We start from the raw sequence: 26,941 nt of genomic DNA on the forward strand, positions 1-26,941 counted from the left end.
CAGGTGGAGTAGCTGGAGGGGGGTGGAACACTCAGCCTGGCAGGGAGGTGGGTGAGCGGCCCCTCCCTTCAGAGCCATTCCTCGGTGAGGCAAAACGGAGCCGTATCACCTCCCTGCCAAGCTGAGTGCTCCGCCCCCCTCCAGCTATGCCAGCGTATCTACCCCATAGTTAAAACTGGTTTAATATGTTGTGGTGTAGTCCTCCATTTGGGGCATGTTTCCTTTTCCCAAAAGATTTCATCACAAATTACATGCCCATGGCAACTACTGTACATCACCACCTCTTCCAGTTGTAGTGTCCTCACAGATTGTCCTTATCATGCAGCAAGCAGCCACACTCTGCTCCACATTCCTCATGGTTTGAAGGTGCAGAAGGAGCTTCTAAGAGTTTAGGGCTGAGGAATGGCAAAATCACAGTGGAGATGCCATTTTGGTGGCCCTCCTATGGCAAAGGTTATGTGTACAGCAGATCTTTGCAAAGGTACTAGAAGAGCCTATTCTAATTAATTTTTGCATTAATTTTGCAGTTTTATTACATTACAAAATAATGTAATGTAAAATATAGATTTTAGTGAATATTCATCCCTAAAATTGCTATTTGTAGTGTGACACATTCTGATCAAGTGCATACATGAGAACAGAAACAAAAGTCACTTTTTAATGTGGTTCTTTGGGCAGGTGCAATTAACTGTTTTGTTTTTAAAAGTTTCATGGATTTATTCCAGGTTTTCTCTTTCATTTATTAAACTCACGCACGCACGCACGCACGCACTCACTCACTCACTCACTCACTCACTCACTCACTCACTCACTCACTCACTCACTCACTCACTCACTCACTCACTCACTCACAGAGGGGGGGGGAACCATGCAACCATTCACTCAAGTAAACAACAAAAGCACAACTGTGCACTCTGTTTCTAACTTTGCTTTTTCAAACACAAGAAACGTGTATGCACATGCAGGAGGAAGACTATCATGTGTAATGTGTACACTGTGTGCAAATTACAAACATGTGTGACCTGTGTAATGGCATGGAGGCCTGTGTAATGGCATGGAGGCCTGTGTAATGGCATGGAGGCTGGAATACGAATCATTTGATTCAACATCAGTAGATTATTGCTTCCCTATAAAAAACACTAGACGCTGTGCCAGAACCACCTTTCAGAGCGCGATACCATAGTCTTTCGAGACTGAAGGTTGCCAATACAATACATAATAATCCACTGATTACTTGGGATTACTTGGCTCAATGAAAAGTGTGGCCCTCTTAGCTTTTGAATATGTGGCCTTTGGCCATCAGTCCTGTACAATAGGCACACTACTGGTCTAGCCTTTTTCTCTCCAGGCAGGCACCAAATCCATGTGTTGGATGGATATCTCCTGCACGGCTTGAATCAAAGGAAATTAGCAGGAATAAAACACTGAGCATGTAACAGTTTATTTTCAAACAGCCCCATCCTAACCTGCCCTGGAGCAGATGTGGCGCAGATCAGTGTAGCCCAGGATGCTCTGGACTGCCCGGGACCAGGGTTAGGATCCAGCACAAGTACCTGATTCTGGCCCCACCTCCTCACTTGCAGCCTGCCCATGGGCCTGCCCGTCCTCCCTTCCCATCCTCCCCATGCCGCCCAGACCCCTGACTCAGCTGGTGTGGGCTTACCTTTGCACTGGCTGAACAGGGCTTGGGCTGGCCATCCTGCTCTCTTAGTGGCACAAAACTGCTTTATGGCACTTTGATGACAGTGTTGGGCTGGCTCAAAGGACTTGTGCTGGCCCATCTATGGATCGGGATTGCACCTTAAGAGTGTGTGTGTTGTGTGTGTGGTAGCGCCCCACAGGGTACATTGCCTTGACCACATGCAAAGCAGAGTTCACTTATGTCATGGTGGCATGACAGCTGACACAGTGTTAGCTGCTTCAGCGTGCAGGAGTAACACAGGGACTCCATAATGAGGCTGGAATGAGTCTTTGCTTAAAAGACTTTTGGAGCTGCTGTGTAGGAACAGGAGTACAGGTTGAACCCCAATATCTTCAGGGGATCCATTCCTGGACTTCTGCGAATACCAAAAACTGCAGATAATGGAATCCGTGGGTGGGGTCCAATAGGACCTCTGGATGCAACCAGAAGTACCTTCTAGTCATGTCCAGAGGTATTCTGAGGCACAGCCTCCCTGAACTTCAGAAAGCCTTCCAGAAGCTTCTGGCTCTGTCCAGGAATTTCTTTGTTGGCCCCCTGGATGATGTTCAGAACCTGTGGTGGGTCAAATATGCAGGTTCCAAATCCATGGATAAAGAGGACCCACTGTACTGGAGGCCTGTGTCATGAAGCCCAAACGCTGAGAGGGGGGGGAAGGGCCATTTTGATCACAGAAGCAGCAGGTTAGAGGAGAAAATTGCTGCCCCGCTGACCACTTCTCTGCCACAAATTGCCCCCTCCTGCCATGTGCTCCTCTCCCAGCAGGCTTAATGCATATTGAGGTTCCAGTGGCGTTCAGATTTGCTACATGTATGTATCTGCAACATGAAGCATGTAATTCTCCCCCATCTAGCAAAACTAGGCCACTATTGTTCTCTGAAAAACAATGTCCTTGTTTTTCCCAGATTCTGCCAACATGTCCCTGTGTCGAGAGATATTTCCCCTCAGTCTGTGCTTTTTGGGGTCAGGCCTGCAATTTTGTATACACTATGAAATTCTCATGGAATGTTCCCTCTTATGGTGTGTGCTGTTTTAATTTGATTATTTTGATAGCTGCAACAAGAGGGAGCTATTAGATCTGGAGTAGAAATAGGTTACCATTCTAATACTGACATTGCCAAAAAGCCATTAGCAGCAGCATTCTTGACTTCTCCTAAACTGGTGCCTACAGGACTATTTTGATAAACACTGTATAGACACTTAATTGTTTCACTACAAGAAGGCTTATGGCTGTGTTTTGAAAAGTGACTCATGATGGTTTCTGAGCTTTCGGAATGAGACAAGGAGCAGATTTTCAGAGACCAGATGCCAATACATGGAATAAAAAAGGACCCCTTAAGGGTGTTTTGAGCCAGAAGCACAGTTTCTAATTTTGGGCTAGAAATCTTGGCCTGCTACATTTAACAAAAGGCAAATAAACATCCTACAAAAGAATTGAGGCTGGAAGAGGTCTGATCAGTTCTAGAGATATTTTTCATTTGTTCATTGGATCCAAAGATATGCATTGTAACCCATAACAGAATAATACAGGCATGTCCCTGTAGTTGGGAGGGTTCCATTCCAGAACCCTCTTGATTAAGTGAGCCCCCCTGAGGGCTTCCCGGGGTCTCCTATTGCCTTATAGGGCATTAAAAAATGTCACTTCTGGTTTTTCGGGGAAAAAACTTGAAGTCATGTGTTTTTCATTCTAAGGCTCAGTCTGAGCTCAGTAAAGGCTGCGATCGGACATGCATGGCCTCTACTGGGCTCAGACGATCCTCCGGAGGCAAGGTGCTCCCCTCATCTCCAAAGGGGGCGCATGCAGGGGTCCGTGGACTGGATCCACAGATAAGTGAATCCGTGAATACAGAGCCCTCCTGTACTCAGTATTTTATATACTGATTTATATTGCTATATTTGTATTTTTATTACATTATCTTAGTAATCCCGACAACGACCCTTAAAAGTTTGTCAGTAGTATTACATTAAAGATAGGGAGGAGATGTTGAAAGAGAATGTGTCTTTCTTGAAACACACTCAGTCACTTTGTGGATGAGCTGAGTTTTGAACTTGAAATGCATCGCTTATGCTCTTACTCATTAACCCTGCACCAGCAGCTTGAACTTGCCAATGTATCTTGCTGTTGTCAGATGTCCATGATCCATCAAACTGATTTTTCTAAATGCTGATGACATTAGAACTTTATACCTAAAAATGCTTATTTTTTTGTGACTGTCAACTTAGAAATCTTCCAATGTGGGCTGTTCTTGCAAAAATGGCTATAATAATGCAGCTTACTGTGAAATATGCAAATCTGCTTGTAATATACAATGGACCTTTGGTTTAATGGGGGGAGGAAAAGGGTGTTTGTTAAATCCAAATGCGTTTATGATAATTCGCTTTTTATGATCAAAGGCCTGAAGACCCTTTTGTTTAAACAAGCCTTCTGAGTTCATGGCCTTTTTTTAACATCTTTTCTATATCTTTTAGTATTTTTACAGGCCTGATTCCTCGATGATTTGCTGCGTTTTGCTCTTTTTATCTGACTTTTATCTGACTACTGTTTTTATGGTATCTGTTAATGTGTTTTAATATGTTTTTATTTGCGGTTAAATTATGTTTTAAATCTGTTTTTAATATGTTGTAAGCCGCCCTGGGTCCCTTTCGGGGAGAAGGGCGGGATATAAATAAAGTTTATTATTATTATTATTATTATTATTATTATTATTATTATTATTATTATTATTATTATTATTATTATTCGTATGTGCATGCCCAAAAATTATGACTAGTTTTAAATGAAGTAGATAGCACCCATTATTTTAAAAATCTTTTCAATCGAGGGCCACTAAATTGAAGTTCACTGTAATAGGTTGTGCTCACTGGTGTGCTTTTTCATAGCGATCCTGTAAGCATATGCAAAAGGGCATATTACATTGGAGATGTGCCTTTCTGAAAAACAAAAATATTTTTTATACAACACACGCACTCCTTCCCTACTGGCTCCTTCTCCTGCATCCATCTGGAATGTTGCATGAATTATGTGCACCAGTTTTGTTTTTTCTGTATAAATGAAACTAAAAATAAATTAGGTAGAAAGACGATCTGAGATATTGAATCTGAATTTGGGTTCTACTCCATTCACTGTCCTTAGCTTTGTTTTGGGGGTGGGTAGAGTTTATTTTTTATTTTTTAGCCCCATCTACAACTTGCCCTTTTTAAAGCACCTTTGGGTCCAATCCATACTAGAAAATATATTGAACGAAAACGTTGGCCTTTATGGAACAGAACTCGTCTGTAAAGGCCAAACACAGAAAAGACAGTGCTAAGTATATTCTTAGAATCTAAATCAACATATTTATCTGCATTAGTATGAAGTATGTCTTGGTCTAAAAAGTATTTTCATTATTTATCAACTGATTTACAGCTGAGAACATCCAGGGGTTTTGCTTTTCGTTTGCTATTTGGCAAAACTGTCCTTTGGCAAAACGGTCCAAAATGTGCTCATTTTTGGTATGATAGAGTTCAATAGCAGTAGACTTTCAGTTTGTTTGTTTCCATCTGCTATGGAGAAGAGTTTTGGATACATGGCTCTCAGGACTTTTTGTTGTGGAGTTCAGTCTTTGACTTTCTATTGGAAGTAGGCTCCCTGTTTAAAATGCAGATTGAGTATCCCTTATCCAGATTGCTTGGGATGGGAAGGTACCTGGGTTTTAGATTTATCTGGATTTCAGAATAATTGCATAAGTATAATAAGAAATGCTTCCTCTTGCTCTTTTTACTGTTACCCATATGGTGTCTGCTGGCCTTTTTACCATTTTTCAACAGTGTCTGTACAGGTACACACCACAGAGCAGAGAATCAAACTTACAGCTTGTACCTGCATTGTATGTGGAAATGAGCACAAGACCTTTTAATGTTCATACTACAGAAAGTTCTTTAAAAAGTCATGGACAAAAATGTCTGGATTTTAGAATAGTCCAGGTTTTGGATGTCCGGATAAGGGCTAATCTACCTGTACTGCATTAGAAAATCTTTCATTTGTGTTGATAATTTAATTTTTCCATGCTCTCTTGATTGCAGGTGGCAAGGATACCATCACTTTCAATGATCCTGCTCTTCCTGTAATCCAGAGATCTCGATCGCCATTGTTAACTTTCCCTGGTAAGACACAGCAAAAGGAAGAAGGTGAGCATCTAGAGTCATAGGAAGGGTATAGTGTGGGTTGATTCCTCTCTTATGTCATAAAGCAGAATGTATGGCAGAGGCTGAAGAGCCAATCCAAATCCTTATTCTGCATTTAAACATGATGGGATTGTGCTATTAAAAAAATAAAAAGAGTTATCCTGCTGCCTGGACTGTCTCCTTTGCATCCTAGAACAGGAACCCTAGGGTCTCTTCTCCCAGTCTCTTTCTTCTTTGAATATACAGGGTACATGATTGTGTCCTCAGTTGCTGCTTTGGTGCTTCATTTTAGTTTGTTTAAGAATGAATGTATGTCTTGGGGCGGCTGTGGGTCATTGCTGCAACTTGATCGAGTTTGGCTCTCATCCTGCCTTGCTAAAGCATAATCGCTAATTAATTTTTACAATAATACCTTGCTATGGAGAAGTAGCTTGCTACCAATGCAAGCTACTTTAAGTTCATAGTTGTGGCTTTCCTTTCTCATTCTGACAGTTGTGATTCATAGCAAACCATTTGTACTAGTTCTTCACAGTAATTAGATTGCAATTTTTCTATGATTTTTTTTCCATCTATCACAATGTCAGATAAAAATCTGACTGCAAGGTGATTTGATTACATGAACTTGGTCACCTGATCTTCGTTTTTCCTTCAGTAGGAAATAAATGTAGTTTGAAGTAGCCTATTAACTGTTGTTTCATAGAATATTGCAAGCAGACTAACCCCAATTATCTAACCTGCTCTGGGGACAATCAGAGCGTCAAATTAACAAGTAAGCAAACTTCTCTCTTCACACCTTGCTGCAATCTCCTAAGTCTGTTCTGAAGGTCCCCCATGTATCTTGAAAGTCTTGAATCAGCTATCATCAAGGGTTTTCATATAATACACAGACATTTTGCACCAATTAGAAATGCAATGTTTAAAAATAGGAAAATGTGGTTATTTTTCATAAAGCTGTTATGTCTGCACCCAGTATTAGAATTTAGATATTTTTGGTAGAATGGTGTGGCAAAAAAGATTATTGATAATGGGAGACAACAGAAGATATACAGAAAGGGCCCATAGCTCAGAAGGGGGTGATCTATTGCAGACAGTTTCAGGTTAAATCCTTGGTTTCTCCAATTAAAGGATCTCAAATGGAAGGACCTGAGAACCTACAGGGTTGCTGCTGGTCAAGAGGTGACCGTACCAAGCTAGAAGGACCACTGATTTGACTTAGTATAAGGCATGAACCAGTCAAGGTTCAACTTTTTAGGACTTTCCATGGCAGAGTTGAACATGGGTATTAAAAATGCTTGAGCATGGCTGGTTTGTGCAGAGCTAACAGTGTCAGAGAACGCTTTTGGGTGGAGATGGATCCTGTGGGTTGTGAACGTATTAAAGTCAGAGATGCTCTCCATAAATTACATATGAACTGTACACTAATAAGGACAGCTGTGTGTATTCCATGATTCTACGCAGACATGTAGAGAAAGCCCTGAATTCAGAAATTCAGTTTCCCTGAGAATCTCAGCTGTTTGAAATTGCTAGAGGAATAGGACACCTGGGGGAAAAAATGTGCCAGTTCAGAGTTACAGGTATGACAAATGGTGCATTTTCTATCTCAGAATTCAGGTAAGGGATGTTAGAATTCTCTCTTGTGATAAATGTGCCTATGTATGGAAACCTAGAACACTCCTCTCTGGTGTGCTAGCTTCCCATGCACAGGGGGTTCTTATCATGGTAGCAGTTAAACATGCAATTTTTACATCTGCTCTGCAGCATCATACAGTATATGAAGTGACATCACATTTTCTCTGAATGCTTGAAATTTCTCTTAGATTGATCTTCAGAAGGGCAATGAACTGCAATAGCTGCAGAATACGGGGTTCTTCATAAAGAAAAGTCATCCCTTAAGTTTTTATGAACACCTCATTACACGACAATATTCCTTTCTACCTTTTACTTATCATTTTTTTTAAAGAGCTCTGTACTGTGGTTAGTATTTCCACCAGGAAATAAGTATTTCTTCTTCCCTTAATCTTCTTTCTGTCTCTCTGTCTCTCTGTTTTGTTTTTCTGTCTCACTTTTTTCTCCAGCCTATTCCCCTGTTTTATTTGCTCTAAAATATTAGAAATAAAATAGTTAATAGTGGTCATACTAATTAATACTCAAGAGGATTCAGACATTTTAGCTGTTCAGGCCGTCTCAGCCTCAGTTTAATTGTCCTTTTTAAATTGTGTCATATGAACTCAAGTGCATCAGAATTAGCTCATCTTTTTGTTTATTTGCTTAACTAGCCTAAAGTGAAGGCTACTTAATATTTTGCCACGATAAAGTGGAAATGTCAGCCTCCTGGTTTCCTCCTCTGTTGTTCATGTACTGTTTGGATCCAGGAAGCATATGAGCAAGGCTAAATGTGTTTTAACCTAACTGGTGCTCAGCCGAGGTAGGGGTCATCATTTAGAATTCAGTGTACCATATCATTGGCCCCACTCATTTGGTTGGTTCTTGGAATAATTTCAAAGAAGCCACGTTGAGGAAGTGTCCATGTCACTGCTGGGAATGTACAAATTGGACCCAAGTGGCGATCCTGGCCCCAGTGGCAATCCTGGCACCCTGAACCCAGTGGTGATCCTGGCCCAGGTACCACCTGGGGCCATGACCGCAGACTACCACCTCCCCACTAGCTGGGCTGCCACCCCCACTACTGGCCAGGCTACCACCCCCTGCCTCCATTCTGGAGGCCCAAGGAGGCCACGCACACCCTCCCATACCCTCTGAAGGCCTTGTAAAGACCTCAGAGGGCAGAAAAACATCACTTCTGATTTCACATAGGAAACCGAAAAATATGTTTTTATGTCCTTAGGAAGCATTCTGAGGGTTGGTGAAGTCTTCCCAGCTGTCAGAAACCCCCGTAAGGGATTAAAAAGTCACTTTCAGTTTCCTCTGTGAAACTGGAAGTGATCTTTTTTGGCCCTCCGAGGCTCTACAAGGGCTTCACAGGGTTGGGGAGGCAGTGCACTATTTCCCTGACCCTCAGAATGCCTCTTGGCAAAAGGCCCTCAGGGGACAGCCCTTAGATCGGCATACTGGCTGACTGAATGCTGTGGGGGGGGGGCACCGCAGGGAGGTGAATGGCAGTGCAGTGCTGCCCCCACAAGCCTGGTGCCCAGGGCATTTGTCCCCCTTACCCCCCCCCAGGTACACTACAGATGTAAAATCGAATGGGAAGGAATTGTGGAATGTGAGCCCTTAATTGGTGTAGATAATTCTGTCCGACTCAAGCTAAGATATTTTTTGGACATTTAAAAAAGCAATAGTAAGAGAGGAAGCACTTGCAGTAGTGTAGCTATGAATGGGCAGCATGATAAGTATTGCAGACACCACAACATGCCATATAACTGCCCCCTCCCGCTTGCTGTTGGAGCCATTCTGGGCAGCGACGGCAGCACACTGCCTGTTGCCGTCACTGCCCCGAATGACTCCAACAGCTAGTGGGAGGGGCCGGTTACATGGTGCATTGCAGCACCTGCAATACTTACCATGCCAACTAGCTACACTACTGAGCTCTAGTGACATACATGTCTTTCTGTTTTCCTCCATATTGTCCAAAGAAGAGGAGGATATCTCTGAAGTGACCACTCCTGAAATGGCCCTGAGGATAGGCCTCCAGATAACAAGATATCAGTGTTTACAGATTTCTCACTTGGTTTCAAGATCCTCAGTCTACATATTGTATCTACAGAAGTTTGATGCTTTCCCATTTTCCCCTCCTAGGAGAACAAACAGGAGAACTGGAGGAAATGTGCGCCGTCAAAACAGAGTTAACACATCCAGAGGAAACGGCTGGAGTTTCTGATGATTCAAACACAAACCAAAACAGCGGTGACAAAACCAGTCATTTTCAGCCACCATTAACCCAGTTTCCTTCTGAGGAAGGTGGTGCCAGTAGGTTTGGGAATGAAATCATCAAGCTAAGAGAAGAACAGGCAGCTGCAGAACTGGAAGGGAACCAAGCAGAATGCGTGGCTGAGAGCCAGATGGCGGGTCAGCCAGAGCTCAGCAGCTTATACGAAAACAGTGAGTCCCCCTTGTCCAGTCCTTCTCCCTTTGACTCCACAGAACCATCAAACCTAGAGAACAAACGTATGCATGAAAACCAGGCTCAGGAAGAAGACAAAGAAACTTCTGAAAGTGACTGTGAGACTAGTAGTGACAAGAAGGCTGAATATGGTGGCCTCCCAGTCATTAAAAGCGACGAACTAAGTCTTTCAACTCCATGCTTAAGTAACAGTCCAGATGATACCCATCAAGCTGCAAGAGCCTGTTCACCTGACCTAAACGTACTGTGAATATTTTGACCATGGAATCATTTGAAGGCATGCGATTCCAGCTTACAAGCTTTTCCCAGTTGCCTCCATTGACAGCTATAAATATAAAAGGCAAAGAAGTATAGATAGGCCACCATATCCACGGATCCACTATCTATCTGTGGATTCAGTGATCTGTAGATCGGGGGGGGGCGTGCCTCTCCACATGCTCATTACGTTACCTTTGTTTTATTGAAGTGGGTGCTTCTTGTTTAACAGTCTTGGTTAACTGAACTAGAGGATGACTAACAGGAATTGGGAGATAAGGGCCCCCCCTCCCATATATAAAAAATGATCCAATTTGACTGTTTATATCAGATTGTACTAATGTTTGCCAATTTAAAGGATTTTTCTCTGACCAACATTTACTTTGGTATGTTAAAAAAAGATATTAAAAAGGAGCAGGATTAAAATGATGGCTTTCAAAAGTCTGACCTCTGCTATTTTCCGTGATTAACATTACTCGATAGAGTGACATAATTGAGAATAATGGGACTCAGCACCCCATCATTATGCTTTATCATGTCAGTTCTGTCTCTTCAGTATGTATATTTTTGGCACACTGCCTTCTTGAATGTATCATAAGAGCCTGAAATGTCAGGAGGAGAGGAAGAGTGTTTGGGGTTTGGCTCAGCAGACGGAAGCAGAAATGGTAAAATGGAAAGTCTCTTCTGAGAGAGCTGTTTTACTTCCTTTTTTCTTGCCATACACAGGTAAATACTAAGCAGCAAATTGCCTTGCTATAATTAGTCCCTCAACATAATACGGTCTCTGGCCATGTGTGAAAAAACTGCACTTCCTAAGTGTAGATTTCCTCATTCATACTCCTTGAATTAGCTGTTTTTCCAATAAGTACAAAGGCATGAGTATATATGCATGACTTGAATGATAAGGGGCTTTCTGTCTTTCCTGGTCATATGTGGGTAAACATCTTCCTCTTGGTTTGTGCCTTCTTCCATCACCACTCATCCCCTTTCCATTGCAGTTTTATCCTTGCAAATTGGTGTTCCTATCCTCTGTCTTTCTACTAATATATGCAGGGCTGGCACATCCATGAGGCCAACAGGCAGCCCAGTCCTACCACCACCGCCAGGTTCCTGGACTGGTTCCTTTCCCTGCCCCAGAACAACTCCCTCTGTCCCCAATGCCCTCACCGTTACCTGGAGCTCTGGGCAGCATCTGTCTGGCACTGAACTCAGCACTGACTGACTCTGGCACCCAGTGCCAGCGCTGGAGCTCAGCAACAGCACTGAGCTACAATAGCATTGGGCCCTGAGGCAGTAGTCTCAGGAAGTTGTTTGATGGGGGGTGCCCAACTCTGATCGCCTGCTTGCCTCCCCTGCTCCTTCTCCTCCTTCCACTCCTTGGATTGGAAGAATGGGATGGAGAGCAACAGAAAATGTAGAGGGGAAGAGAGTGCAGAGCTAGAACATTGGAGAGTGAGAGGAGCAGAGGCTGGCACATCATCAGGTAAGGGGGTTAGCATCAGGAAGCTTTTGGCTGGCCCTGGTATATGTTATATAATTGCTGCTCTGACAACTCCAAAATCTTGACAACCTACAGCTCTTTGTTCCTCTGGCCTTGTTTTGAATGGTAACAAATAGAAATCGGAACAGTGATGGTCTTCCTTCCATCCTGGGGTGACCTCTTCTTAGCCTAAAAAATTGGAGGCTGGATTCCTTCTCGGATCTGTTTTGAGCATTGCTGAACTCGGAAGTGTGCACTTCTGCAGACAGAAAGTAATTTTCCTTTCCTTTCTGTGCCATGAACCTTGTGGACCGTCATCGAAATTAGTCTCTTTTGTAGCCATTTCCTCTTTTAAATTCTTCCTATGGTGGCAATCAATTAACTTCCAGCGTGAGAGAATCTTGATTACTCCTGGGCCTGCAAAGCCAATCCTTGCATAGCCTAGTTCCAATGATGCTGAAGCATTGTTTTCTGATTCCTGGTAGGACCATCACAGCAGAATATTTGTGTGGATATTTTGCAGCTGTTGAACAAAAGGGAGGACTGATTTCTTGGTGGTTCCCCCCCCCCAAATTGTTTCCCAATCACAGCAGCTGTGTTGCTTGTCTGGGCTTCCAACCGTAGAAGCAATTTTTCTGCTGGCTTGGGAACCTAACTGTCTGTAAATGTTCATTTCTCACTCCTAGAACTTAAAACCAATTGGAGAGAGGATTAATCCAGATTTAACAACATTGCTCGTAAGAAGGAAGAAATTTTTCCTTGTATTGAGCCCTTATTTGACAAAATAAGTATTTGTCAATTGCACATTGTTATATTCTGCTTGTCATTTGGTTTGTGTTAGAAACAGTGGTAGATCCAACCATTGTTAGCAAGCTGATCTAGCTAGCACATCAGCTTGCTAACAATGGTTGGATCTACCACTGTTTCTAACACAAACCGACAGCTAGCACATGTTCTTGTGATCAGAGAACTCCGTGTGAATAAGGCAGTTCTACCTCACAGAAGAGTAAGGCCTAGTTTTCAACAGAAGCCTCAGGAGGTCATCATTTGGCTAGTTGTAGCAGGTTGTAAGACATGCAGGCACCCAAAGTACATCAATTCCAGTTCTCTCTTTGTACCACTTGCTCAGTCACTCACCTCAGGGAGCACGGAGGTTCTTCTTGCAGCACCTTGGAGAAACAAGCCTAGAAAAGAGGCGCCTGAGGGGGGACATGATTGACACGTACAAAATTATGCAGGGGATGAATAGAGTGGATAGAGGGATGTTCTTTTCCCTCTCACACACCACCAGATCCACTAAAACCGAAGTGTCAGGACTGAAAAGACAAAAGAAAATATTCCTTTACCCAGCATGTGATTAGTCTGTGGAACTCCTTGCCACAGGATGTGGTTACTGCACCTGGCCTAGATACCTTTAAAAGGGAACTGGACAGATTTCTGGAAGAAAAGTCCATCACAGGTTACAAACCGTGATGGGTATGTGCAACCTTCTGGCTTTAGAAGTAGGCTACCCTAATGCCAGATGCAAGGGAGTGGCAACAGGATGCAGGTATCTTGTTGCCTTGTGTGCTCCCCAAAGTTTCTGGTGGGTCACTGTGAGACACAGGAAGTTGGACTAGGTGGGATCCAGCAGGCCTCATCTTACGTTCTTAACGAGGACATCCAGTGAGGAGAAGGCTTAGAACAAGTGACTCTATAGCTGACAGTAGTAGCTGTCTGAACCATGAGCTGCTGCTACACCAAGCCAGGAAGCTTCTGACCCTGTGGAAGCTCTTTTTAGGCCAAAGCTTATTGGGGAAATTCCACATTTACAGAACAAACAATGGTGCTCTTGAATTGAGACACTTGCATGCAAAGCTCTCGTTAACGTTTTCCATCTGCTCCGTTGCTGTGTATAGGCCACAGAGGCATTTCTCCCAAAACATTCCCTTAATAGTCTCTCAGTCTTGGGCATTGCATCATAACTCCTATTTGCATCCTACACCCTTTTTTTTTTTTTCTGAGCAACACTAGTTTATTCTAAATTAAATGCTTTTGTCTCCTGCATTAATAAAAGAAAGTTGAACCATTTATTAGCTTGCATAATTTCATCCCTCATAGTGCAGTGGGAGCGGGGGGAGGACAGTGTTATCTGTGGAATTTGTGATCCTCTTGCTTTTATTGATAGAGTAGCTGACGGCGTTATCAACTAGGCACAGTGTTTGTGCTTTTATTGGTAAAATAACAGATAGCCTTATTGCCTCGATTTGTTGTTATAGGAATGACAAAACTTGATACAGTGGGAAGAGTAATGAATATGCACCCAACTCATGAATATGAAGTTCTGGAATTTTACACATCATAAATAAGATATTCCACATCCCAGTGTTCATTTCAAGACATATGCTTCTTTCTGGTTTTGTCACAGCCTGATAAGGACTGCGGTGAAACTTGCTGTGAAGGCCTGGTATAGAAAAGTAGTTGAGAAGAGAGTGTAGCTTGGAGGCCACCCCGTGACTTGCCTCTTTTGCGCAGCTTTGGACTGTTTAGGGTTAGGGCTGCCGTTCGCAGGTGTTTGCAGTGGGGTCTAGTTCAGAGGCCGGTAACGTCAGACATTTTTGCATTTGAGCTCAGTGGCTCTAGCTGAGTTGGACAGATGCTGTTTATCATAAGAAACTAAAGGAAGGTTCTAGGTATGTGAAAACCAATGCAAGGCAGAACCAGGTCAAGTCTAAAATGGTCATAAAGAAGCATGTAGCTATTAAGATAATTGTTGCAGGCGTACTGGGCTCTAAAAATAACAATTGACTGACCACATTCTAAACTTTAGTTATCCAAAGAGTATGGGATGATTCAGACTGCAGTACTGTACGCACTTTTCTGGGAGTAAGCCCCATTGACTAAAATGGGACTCACTTCTGAGTAGACATGCATAGGATTGGGCTGTCAGTGACCAATTACCCTGATCTAGCCTCCCCTAACTCAGCCCCCCTAATTTCAGTGTGACTGATTTCTGAATTTTCTAACTATTATCCAAATCCACTGAATAACTATTTCCCTTTCACCGTAGCCGCATGTCAATCAGTGTGACCATGTGTCATCATTTTCCTATAGCTGGGCCGCTGCTTATTGGGATGATTAGTTAAAATATTTGTCAGGCCATTCAGATACATGTAGAGGTGTTTGTTTCCAGTGAGTAAGATAAGATTACAGCCTACTAAACACGACGGACTTACTTCTGAGTAAGGTAAATAACACAGTTTCAAATGCCTCTAGATAGATGTCCCATTGTTGTAACAGGATTCCTTCAAACCCATTCTCTTCCAGACTTCATTTTTCTCTGTTCTTCTGCTACTCTAATTCTTCTTATATGCATTTATACTGTCTTGTAAAGGCAAAACTAGACGTTGAGAGAAGGACAAAGCTATTGCTTTGTGGTGTCTTGTCCCCCTCCATTTCTTGTAACATCTACCACATGATGTGACCATTTCACTGTGTGTATCTCCGCCTTTGCCAGCCAAGGAAGAAGATGAAGGGTGGGGAAATGTACCACGCAATGATAATCACATCATGCAATGTGTTGTAGTTCACAAGAAAGAAAAGGCAAAGAGATCAAGAGTGGTGGCAGCTCTCTCTCTCTCATAGCGTGGCCCTAACTTAAACATCAACCCAACATAAGTCCAATCCTTTCCAGTTTTCCAGCACCAATGCAGCCACAAGGCAGCCCTAAGGTAAAGAAACAAATATTCCCTTACTTTGAGGAGGCCTCTGTGACTCTCCACCCCACCTGCAGGATACAGTGCATGCCCCATTGGCATGGCTGCATCAGTGCTGGAATAGTAGATAGAACTGGGCTCATAATTGGTTTTTCTGGCTGAGAACAATAAGTTAGTTAATGCTCTTTTCTGCACAAGCTGCAATTACCATCAGTCCTTTGGTGCTTCTTTCCCCAGGGCTTGATTTTTGCTATTTAGAAATGTGGCCTTTATCAGAAGCTCAGAAAACGTTCCTCAGAAAACAATGTTCACAGGTTATGCTATATCTATTTTCATTCATTTCCTGATTGAAACCAGTATGAGACCCCATAAATACAGGTATGCCCTGGTATCTGCAGGAGGTTCCTTTTCGTAACCTCCCACCGATACTTGAAACTGCAGACACCACCCCCCCTTTGGAGGCTCTTCTGAGCCCTGCAGAGGCCATGTGAATCTGTCCACGACCTCTGTGGGACTCAGAATGGCCGTTGAGGCAAAAAAAAATTCACTTTTGGTTTTTCCGTAAAACTGGAAGAGACATTTTTATGCCTTAAAAGGCATTGGGAAGTCCAGGAAAGATGGCGCTGTTGCACTTCTTGTGCCTTTGTGCACAGAGTGAATAAGATGCACTGCGCATCGGGGCCCTTGCAACACACAGGGCTTGCCTGTTAACAGTATCATAAAGGTAGACATTTTGCTTTTGACTGCTAACTGCCTTGGCACTTCATCCTATAAACACTAGTGACCAAACTTTATATTGGTGGGGGGTGCACAAACTGTCTTAAATTGACTGTAAAAAAAAATAGTCTGGACTTATGTCGCTTAAATAAAGCAAGAAGCAACCATGGTAGAGAAAGCCCCTTCTTTTTTTCCCTCTAGGACTTTAAAGCATGCCTCGGGCACTCTTTTTGATTTTATCAGTTTTGGAGGCTGGCAAGCTTTCAGAAATTACGATTCCTTTCACAAGCTGAGATTTTTCTTTTAAAGTATTTTCTTTTACTAGCTATCTTACAGTTCCCCTTGCATCCATCGGCAAAAACCAATGAACACTCTAAAGTGAAAAAACCAAATGTTACATTTTAAGGATCTTGTGTTTAAAGAGGTATTTGATGAATCCTTCAACTGTGTATTTTTAGATGTCATGAAGAAACATCTTTTTTTTCCTTTTGGTAGCAGAAGCCCTTTTGTAATGGGGGACTAATTTTATGCACTGGGCAATTTGTTTAATCCATCAGAAGTTCTTTAACCCCTATACTCTCAGGAATGTATTTTAATAAATTAGGTGGGGATCGTGTTTGAATGTATTCAATCTTTAAATGATGTTGTCGCTTTTTAAAAAAAAATTCAGCTGCTGATTAATAATTTTCTTTAAATGGACAGTCTATTTTCTGGCCCTGCTGTTTTTGCAACCCTGTCACCAAGTAATATGTCATATATTTTTGTCAGTTGTAATAAAGAAGTTTCCTAATATATTTATCTAAACTTTGTGTTGTCTTTAGTTTGTTTTCATAAGAATTCTGCCACTTGGCATAAAAATAATAAGGGGAGATGCCTTCTGTTTGTAGTTGACACTTCCCTTGTACACTGAAGAGGCAACCCACTTTCAAATGCCACCCCCTCCTTATTGAATATACAGTAATCTGTCCTATAACGCTGCTTCCTAGAACACTGTTTTAATATAGCACTTTATCCTGAGAGTAATTTTTACAATAGACAGCTGTCCAAACTTTTGACCAGATTTATGGATTTTAACCTTTTTTCTTTTTTTTATATTACAGTTTTACTGTATTTCCCAAACTGTGGGTTGCAACCCACTAGTGGGTCATGACCTGATTGTTGGTGGGTTGTGAAACTGACAAGCTGGTAACTGACAATGAAAATGCATTCTCTATGGAAAGTGAGACTGAGCCACACATGCATGTTTACTAGTGAGTAGACATGCATGCTTCAGTCCACTTTGAAGGGCGGGCTGAGAGGAATTCAATGCCACCAGAATGGTCCTGGTCTGATGAATGCAAGCCTCCCAAAAACACTCCAGAATGAAGCCCCCCCCCCACCTCCAAGCTGACAGAGAAAATGTACTGAGTCCTATGGAAAGCAAACTGAGCCACATGTGTACATTTATTCATGAGTAGGCAAATGTGCCCGGCTCCTATAAAAGGCCAGGTGAAAAGGAATGCAAGGCCACCAGAATGGTCCTGATCTGATGAATGTGAAGCTCTACAAATGTTCCAGAAGGTGGCCCCTCAAAGTAAAAAGGATAAAAACAAAGGTATTAAAGTGAAACTTTTTTTTAATTTCGTAAAGTTAGGTGGGGCCCAACTGAGTGTTTTAAAAAGTGGGCCCCAGTGCTAAAAAGTTTGGGACAGCTGCCTGCACTGTGTTTTCATCCAACAGTAGCAGCAAATTCTGGTCAGGGCTGTGTCAATGAGTATAGTGTACTTTGGCTAGCCCTGGGCCAATCTTTTGCTACCAGGAAATACTGCAGGAGATGAGAAAGCAGGCCAAGCAATCAACTTTACTCCACTATTGCCCTTTTCAACAAGAACACTGTGATTTCCAAGGATGAGTCACAACTTGGGAGTAGCTCCTCACAGTATTTTCCACCACTGTATGAAGGAGGAATGGCAGAAGCAGTGGTCAATTACAAAGCAGGCTGCGACCAACGCACTGGTGAGTTCAGTACTGTGAAGACATTTACATTAGAACAGTGAAATAATTGTTGGAACTGGCAAAAGCACCCACTTCCTATAGTAAAAAATACGCCAGCACCCAGGCTAGCCACCCAACTAACCACTCAGGTTAGTTGCTGTCAATAAAACATACACAGGAACGGAGGCTTGGGTAAGGTTTCATAAGAAATTCTTAACAGTTAATAGTCAATTGCATATATCTGATTGCCCAGAGGCCTGGTACTTGAGGAACAGAGAACCTTAGAACTGTGTGCAAGGCATGGAGCTGTGGCAGTGCACATCCTTTCCCTTTGATGGTCTGGAGAGAACAGAGTGAGAAGGAGGGGAGGAAAGAAATAGTGTTCCTTCTGCAAGAAACCACAAAGAGGACAGTAGATGGTCTCAGGTGACTGGACAGTACACAGCCTTCCAGACTCCTGCAGGCAGCATTGCATCCACATTCCAACAATAATTACCTCCTATAGTGCTGTTTCACACAGTGCACTCTTTTCCAGGAACATATCAACAGTGTTATTGGAGGTGTTAAGGTAGAAAGTATATTTCTATCCCATGTGTAGCTGTAAACCTGTGTTGGATTGTGGCTACATAGGACATGAGCAGCAGTGGAGCTGTACTTCAGAAGCCATCCCAGCATGCCCCTATAGGGTGGCTGCAGAGTTAGAAAACAGGACTGGCAAAGGACAAGCAAACTAGAAAAGGTTAAGAACACAGATAAAGAAGATATGGGTTTATTCATTTTAAAATAATAGGAGCACACTGTATGGAATTCAGCAGCACAACTCCAATATCAATTGATTTTTTTTTTCCGCAGCTAGATTTTACCCTATAGAGGTTTACCATTGGCATGAATAAGAGGAGTCAAATGCAACCAGTATTACTTTTCAGAAACTTCTTTTTCAGAATTGCAAAAGCAAAACAACTTTAAAGGGAGAAATAGATTCTGGTCTGATTTATTCTTCATGTATTCTTTTCTCAACAGCTCAGCTAAGCTACAATGATCTACTTGTGTGGGAAGGTTCATAGTGTATTCTTCACTCTTGAAAGCATGTAAAAAGTTGGGAGGGGAGGGGAGAGTTGCCCCTTGAACTTATCTACATTGTGCAAACAGCATTACACAATTTGTCCAGATGCACATCAAATAGAAAGGTTCTTCAAATATGTATATTTTTTTACTTAAAAATAAAAGACAGGAGTGTTCTCGAAAAGCCTCGTTTTGAATGTAAACAGTGTGACACAGCTACAGGATTGAAAATAACTCAGACTGGTTAAGCAGCTTAAAAGAGTTAGGAAGCAAAACCTGCAAATATAAGCAGAATAAAATAATGGATCTGAAGTTCTAACACAGAAAGAATGGGCAACCTCCTACCTGGGCTCTGAAGGGAAAGCTGTTATCACTGTCTGCCAGCCCATCATCAAACAGTGGAAAGGCTGGGAAGGAAAAATCTTTATACATTTCAGGTATGTAGGCAAACAGAGCAACATCAGCTGAGTTGGAGGCATTTATTTTTACCTTTTTGTTCCTCCAAGCTTTCTTGTTTGTACAATTTTTTTTTCCAAGAGATACGACACAAAAATGAGCAGGATCATTTGAGATTTCAGTAGCAAAACATTACAGACCTTACTATGTCAAGGCTAAACTTTGTAGCTGTTTAAAAAAAAACAAAGCATGAATGTGAACTTTGAAAGAATGAGCTGCTACTTTTAAAATTATTGTTAATCTGCCTACAGAATGGCGGGATGTGGGAGAGCAGTAGGAATATTTTACACTTTTTCCGGGGCCCTAGAAACCTATTGTTTAGCAACCAGCTTGGCAGATAGGATATCTGTTGTGAGTTGCTATCTATCTCTTCCCCTAGACCTGGCTGTTCTGTGCTCGCTCTGTCAGCCTCTTCCTTCTGTTCTCTCTGACCTCCAGAAAATTCTTTTCCCACAGGCTTTGGGTGCAGGATCCGATGACACAGCAAGCAAGACGTTTGCCGGCATTCCCGTTCGCTAAACTGGCCTTGTTGTTGCCTCTCCCCATGTCATCTTCCTGTTCGTGGATCACAACGGATCTTCCGATAACACTGTACGGGCCAAAGAGGGTGGCCGTAAGGTTGGGCTTGTATTTCTTAATTTTTCCATCTTTAGGATAGAAGTTACCAAAGTCCCCAGGATGCCGAGGGTGATTGACATTGAAAGGGTTGTAGTGTCCTCCAGCGGAATCACAGCCGTCGCTGATATCACCAAACTGGTGGATATGAATAGCTCTGCCGGACTGATTGTTGTCAGTAGGAAAGCCATTCAGGTGAAAAATCACCTCCAGTTTTCCCTGTGGGTAGGCCTGCCGGAAGAGCACATGCCCCCTCACCTGTGGTTTGCCTTCCTCTAGTTTGCAGCTGGGTTTCACTTCACAAGTGGCGAAACCAATCTGGTGGGTTGCAACAAAGTTCTCATAGAGCTGTGGGTAGAGCAGACTCTGCCACAGGTCATCAACTTTTTTCTGTATGTCTTTCAGCGGATTGCTGTTATTGGCTTGAGTGTTTTCTTCTGCTCTGATGTCATCAGGCATGCAAAGGACCACACCAGTGGCCAGAAGAAGCAATAGGACCATGTTGTGGTTGTTTAGAACCTGGAGAAAACTATTAAGAAAAAAAAACAAACCAGAATTTTGGGTGGAAGGAATAGTACAGGCAGTAGTCACATCTATATAGAACTGCTTCATATAGATTATATAGGTCAGTGATATTTAACCAGTGGGCTGCAGCACATTGGTGTGCTTTTCAACCAGTTGTCTGCAGGTGTGCAGTGGGAATTTGGGGGAGGGTTACTGATTAGTAGGGCCATTGGGGATGTGAGCCCCTCCCTCACCAGCAGCATGGTGTGCCTTGCCAATTGTCAAAGAACTGATGGTGTGCCTTGACAATGTTAGCATCTTGTCAGTGTGCCGTGAGATGAAAAAGATTGAAAATTGTTTATCTAGCAACATTCTAGAATACCTTTGTAATCCGTACATCAACCCAGTAAGGTAGGTCAATATTATTATAGGTCATATATGCTATATACAAGGCTTGTTGAAAGTCACCTAGTGAATTCTTGGCTGAAGATACATTTTGAATTGGGGTGCTTTCTAATCTGCAACTTGAGGCCACACCAGGCAAGCTGTGATCAGTTTTCTTTATATTTTCATTTTTACCTAAAAGCAGTCACAGGAGGCTCTGAATTTGGTTAGAGCAGCAGTAGTGTGAGAGGGGGGATTTATTCCTTTGCTCATTACTGTTTTCCAAGTCCACACATACCCCACAAACTGCTATTAACACCACAATTTAAAAAAAAAAATCCCATGTGATCTGTGCTGGTATGTTTACAGTGCCAGCTTTTAAGGAAAAACAAAAATGTTGGGCAATCCAATCACATATCCACATCTCATCTAGTTTGACCCTTTAGCCACCACAGTACGCCAACTAGTTATTATTATTATTATTATTATTATTATTATTAACAGTATTTATATACCACTTTTCAATGGATAGACAGTACTATTTATAGACAGTACTACTGCCACATGGGGGGGGAAGCCATATGCAATGCCTAGCGTTGGATCCCCCATATTGTTCCCCTATCCTTCTAATGTTGCACTGGGCACTTCCACTGTCACCAGTAATCGGAAGTCAATGAGAACAAGTCAGTCCTTTGGGAGCAGGCACTAATTCTGTGCCCAGCCTAGGTAACCACCAATGCTTTCCTCATTAAAGGATTTGGTTCTAAAATCCTTGGTTCTAAAATGCTGATGTGGTTCTAAAATCTTTCATGTTTTAAAAATTGAAAGAGAACTGCCAACATTTTGTGGTAAACAGAAACTCACAAACATGGCTGGGGAAAAAGCCAGCAAATTTGATCTGCTCTTTTTCCATATCTTTCTAATCCCCAAATATCTCATTTTGAAGGGGAAAAAAATCAAAACAAAACTAGTTAGTACTGAAACCCACTGGGAAAGTCAAAATCTCAAGGAGAGACAAAAAAAACTCAACAAGCCTCATACATGCATCCTTAAGTGTGGTGAAAAAGTTCTGAACACACATCTGTTGCATTCTGACGCATTTTTGCAAGGCAGAAAAGGCTGTTCAAATTACTTCCATTGCACGTTCAGTGTTTATTTTTTTAACTCTTGCTTGATGCTAAAAGGAATTGCTCGTTCCTACCTTCAAAGCAGGATCCCTTCTGAAATGTTTGTTTTCCAAAAGCACAACCGAAAAGTTGGTTGCACTCTTTTCATGCAAGTGATGGCCAGCGACCAAGCCTGGATTCCGTCTGGTGACTGGGGCTGATGCTGTCGACTATTGGTTGTTTGTGTCAAAGTTGGGTAACACCAGTTCGTGGGAGTGGTTAACAGGAAAACTGACAAGAGGAGGAGAAAGTGCTGTTGCTGGACAAATCCTTATAGACTCCAAACAAAACAAAAAATGGCCTTTAAATTAATCTTCCCTTTCATCGCATTATGTGCTAAAGCAAATTAGCTTCAGCCTGAAGTGACAGGGGGAAAAAAAAATTAAAGTTACACTGCTTGCTTTATGCAGTTTTTCCATGCAGATTTGCTGATGATCAAATGAAATCAGTCAGTTGCATGGCAATATTAGCTCACTGGAAACTGCTTTTGGGACCTGATTTTACAAGGAAGCCTCATTTCTAAACCCACATTCCAGTAATTATAACAATTTATAGGATTTATAAAGTGGCACCGGGGGGGGGGGGGGCGGGAAATAGGCAGATGCTGCCCTCTGCCTCCCTTTAAGCCAGCCAAGGGGCCAGTCATTACTAATCATATGATTTGGCCCTGTGTGTTTGACTTGTGTTTATGAGTGGCAATGGGGGGAAATCAGGATCAAGACCATCCCAGAATGGAGGATGCCTTTAACTCTTTCCCTCCACTCTGGTTCCAGTCCAGATTATGTGCCCCATGGCTACTACGACACAGAGCAACAAACATTTTGTTGTCTTAAAAGTTAGACCTATTCCTGGGAATATTTGGGATGCTGAGGAATTCTACACGATGGGCTTCCTCACGAGGAAGCTGCTTGAACCATTCACTAACAAGGATATGCCATATCTCTGAAATTAAACATGACAGGGCAAAACTAATGCCATTTTTTGAATTGGCAGGCCAAATTCATATAAAATTTAAAAATTAAAAAAAATTTTTTTGTGACCTTAGTACTTGGATGGGAGACCGCCTGGGAATACTGGGTGCTGTAGGCTTATACCATAGTCTTTCAAGAATGAAGGTTGCCAACCACCAATTTCACAGGCCTGTGATATCAAAGATTTCCCCCTGGGACAAAAAGCAATGCTGGGACCCCAATTTGAAAGTTGCAGGAAATGGCTGAAGCCTCCCTCCACCCCTGCTACATTCCCAGGCAGTGCTGGAACCAGGTTGCTGATGGCCCTGGGGTGAAGATCTGCATGGAGTCTTCCCATCACCCCTGGCCTGCCAACTGATGGTGCATTGAGGGTTCGCTGATCAATTTAGCTAGGTGGGCCTTCTGATGGATATGTGCATTTGGCCAGTGCCCCATCTCCGACACCCTGGTCCCAATCCTGACCTTTCCATCCCCAACTGCTATTTAAGAAACAAAAATCGAATGCTCAAGGGCAGGCCAAATTACACAGATGGGGAATTGAGGCTGAGAGGCAGCAACCTGCCAAAGGCCACCTGCTGAGTCATGACTGGGGAGGGAGGGAGACTTGACTCGGAGACTTTCCAGCTCACTGTTCACATTCTTAGCTTGTAGACTACATCAACTCCCATGACTCCTTTTCAAACTAAGCTTTTAATTAATATCTGACTATGGCTTGCCAGCTATCCAGTTCAAAACATTCTTTGGATTCCATCCTCTGTGAGCTAGGGATAAACCTTTGCAAGGATTAGAAGGAGGGGAGGGAACAAATTTTTTTTGGAGGGGGGGAAGCTAACCCATAAAACTGTACTGTAAAGCAGAACACAAGATCATTCCAAAGCAATGCAATGGCCCGGTTCTGATTTCTGCTTAAGGAAGGAAGGTCAGTTTGTTTCCAAAATTACTTTTGGAAAAATGGTGGAGAAGCGGTCCTGTCAAACAACGATTGTCAGCAACAGTTTCACATTCTCACTCTTCTAATGCAAACGACTGAAACGTCAACCTGAGAAGCTGCTCCTCAGGTACACTCAAATAATCCAGTCCTATCTCCATTTCTTCTTAAGTCGGTATTGTTGATATCTATAGGACTTGCTCCCAAGAAACTGTGCGTAGATTATTATTATTATTATCAGGGCTTTTTTTGTAATGGAACGCACCAGCACCTTTATTTTCCCCTCCTCTCTGCCCCCACCTTTTTTCCCCTGCCTGCACGGGTGGGATTTGAACCTTCAACCTCGTGCTCCACAGCCCAGCACTCTCTCCATTGGGCTATAGGAGAGCCTATGGTTAAAGTGTTCAGAACTAATATATAAGGTCTTCAGCCCAGCTGGTGGCTATCAGTGCCTCAAGTGTTAGTTCCAAAAACTTTGAGCCTAAGAGCTCTGGTGGCTCAATGGATAAACTGCAGGTCTGTGGAGCCATAGGCTAGGGGTTCAAATCCCAGTGAGGAATTTTTTTTTTTTTTAAAGGTGGGAAGGTGCTCCATGGCTGCAAAATATAAAGGTTGGTTGCTAGTTGCCAAAAGGGGGGCCAGTTGAGGCTGCAAAACTCCTCAAAGTTCAGTCCCAGGCAGGCTCTTTTTTGAACTTTTTTTTTTTTTTAAGTTCCAGTTAGGACTTAACCCACAGTTAAGCTCCTGGAGTTAGCCCCCTGCTGGAGGCTGTGGGTTAAGTCCTACCTGGGACTTAAAAAAAAAAAGTTCAAAAAAGAGCCTGCCTGGGACTGAACTTTTTGTGATGACTGAGTCATCACCAGTCACGTCCATGAGCCGCGTATTATGTTTCCAGCACAAGAGGGCATCATGAACCAAAGAAGATTGGGAAATGCTGGCTTATCTTAATGAAAAATGTGCTTTTAACAATATTATATCACCAGTGGTGGCTGAATAGTGTTGTCAACTGACCAGCAGGGGAAAACAAGCTGCTCTTCTACCTTTTAACAGCAGCTTGACAGAGATCAACAGGTGAAACTTTTCACAGCATAATGATATAGGCTGTTACCAGCTTATATCTGCCCTTCAAGCTGTTGCTGAAGACACAGCTACAGTGGTCTGTTGAAAAAGTAGCAACCATATGACTGAAAAATTGTGGGACAGCATGAGTACCTCTATAGCTGTATACAAAGAAAGATCTTGAACAATGCATGCTGGCTAACCGAAGGTGTGGACTGTCACTGATGTGCCATAAGGCAAGTTTGTGAGCCTTTTCCGCAGGCCCAGCACGAGCCTGCACTGGCCAGCTCCAGCACTGGGCCCACGTTCCACCATCCGGCGGTTACCCAGACCACAGGGCGGCAGAGAGGTGAGTGAGGGTGTGGGGGAGGCAGGGAGGAGGTGTTCCAGGGTGGGGGGTAGTGGTAGGGGAGGGTGAGGAGAAGGCAAGAGGCATGGTGGGGAGAGGGGGCAAAGTGGGAGGAGTTTTGTCTCCGCCAGATCCTGAGTCCATGTCAGGCCACACGGTCGGACGCAGGACTTGTTGATTCTGTGCCAGCTCAAGAGCTGCCACAGAATCGAGTAGCTCCATTGTGAGGCCCCTTTCTCGGGAGAAGGGGACAAAAATTCCCTTTTCTTGAGGAGCCACGGCAGGCTGCCCAGTTGCACGCTGGATGCCAGACTAGCCATTTTGCTGCCGTGGCAGTCCCACACTCCAGGCAGCTCAGGATTGAACTGATGACAAAATGCCACAAAAATGAGGCTTGTAGCACCTCAAATAAGTCTATTGTTGCATAAGCTGGAACCAAAGTCCATTTCATCAGATGTGTGATGTATTTTATCAAATCATGATGTTATCTTCAACTGGCAGCCCACACATGCATGTTCCTGCACATGCACACAGAGCCAAAAGCTGAAAACAGTGGGCACAAAGACCAGGGATACAGTCTGTCACAGTCTGTTTAGGTGGAATTAACTCATCATTATCTCACACACATCACATTCCTACTGCTTCTTTTGAAGTTTTGGTCCCTTCAATTAATACTTTACTCATTAGAGAGATACGGGCACAGGCTGCTCACAAAGTAATCTTCATGATGCTTTCCATAACAACCCACCACTGTTAACTTCATTCTTCTTTGTTCCTTTCATCTCCATCTAGCTATGTGTGCAATGTTTTATCATGTACTAGTAATAGTACAATTACTAATAGCACAGTTACTATTAATAGTACAATAATACTATTTTTATCATGTACTAGTAATGTACTAGTTTTGTAAACTAGTTTTATAAACTATACTAGTAATGTACTAGTACTAGTAATGTACTAGTAATGTAAAGTTTTTATCATGTAGTGGCAATAGTATAATAGTAATAGTAAGCAGGGATGGGGACTTGTGACTCGCAGACTCAACTTGAGTTGTGAAAACATGCCTTTTTCACGACTCATGGGAACTCAAGTCATGCGCGTCAGTGACTCGGGCACTGATCCACAACTTGGGATTTTTACATGAAAAGTCATGACCTGTAGATGCATGAGTCAAAAGATTTTTCATTTTGGGCCCAAGACTCACGTGTGTGTATATTTGCTTACTATTTTTTTTTCTCTACTTCCGTGTCACCCCAAAAGACCTTGTGTGTGATCTGGAAACCAGCATTCAAACCAGCATGAGCAGGTGACTTGGTGGAAGGAGGGTAGATTGGATCCAAGAGACAAGGTCTGAGAGGTGGAGGGGAGGAGGGAGGCTGCAC

At 42.8% G+C, this 26,941-nt stretch overlaps 2 protein-coding genes across 2 annotated transcripts in view; one reads left to right on the forward strand and one right to left on the reverse strand.

Moving 5' to 3' along the window:
- Positions 1-10,628, forward strand: part of CCDC149 (coiled-coil domain containing 149) — a 64,060-nt gene extending 53,432 nt beyond the window's left edge. Inside the window, exons 11-12 of the mRNA XM_066632267.1 lie at positions 5,762-5,866; positions 9,620-10,628. Coding sequence (XP_066488364.1) covers positions 5,762-5,866; positions 9,620-10,194 — 680 coding nt within the window. The 3' untranslated portion in view covers positions 10,195-10,628. The remainder of the gene's footprint in view (positions 1-5,761; positions 5,867-9,619) is intronic.
- An 8,190-nt stretch (positions 10,629-18,818) lies between these two features.
- Positions 18,819-22,404, reverse strand: SOD3 (superoxide dismutase 3). Its single transcript, XM_066632437.1, has 2 exons — positions 22,288-22,404; positions 18,819-20,727 (listed from the first exon to the last, which is right to left on the reverse strand). The coding sequence occupies exon 2, from the start codon at positions 20,697-20,699 to the stop codon at positions 19,959-19,961; it is 741 nt and encodes a 246-aa protein (XP_066488534.1). The 5' UTR covers positions 20,700-20,727; positions 22,288-22,404; the 3' UTR covers positions 18,819-19,958.
- Between the last annotated feature and the right edge of the window lie 4,537 nt (positions 22,405-26,941).

This window comes from Tiliqua scincoides, chromosome 6 (genome assembly GCF_035046505.1).
Source record: "Tiliqua scincoides isolate rTilSci1 chromosome 6, rTilSci1.hap2, whole genome shotgun sequence".
Classification (NCBI taxonomy): domain Eukaryota; kingdom Metazoa; phylum Chordata; class Lepidosauria; order Squamata; family Scincidae; genus Tiliqua; species Tiliqua scincoides.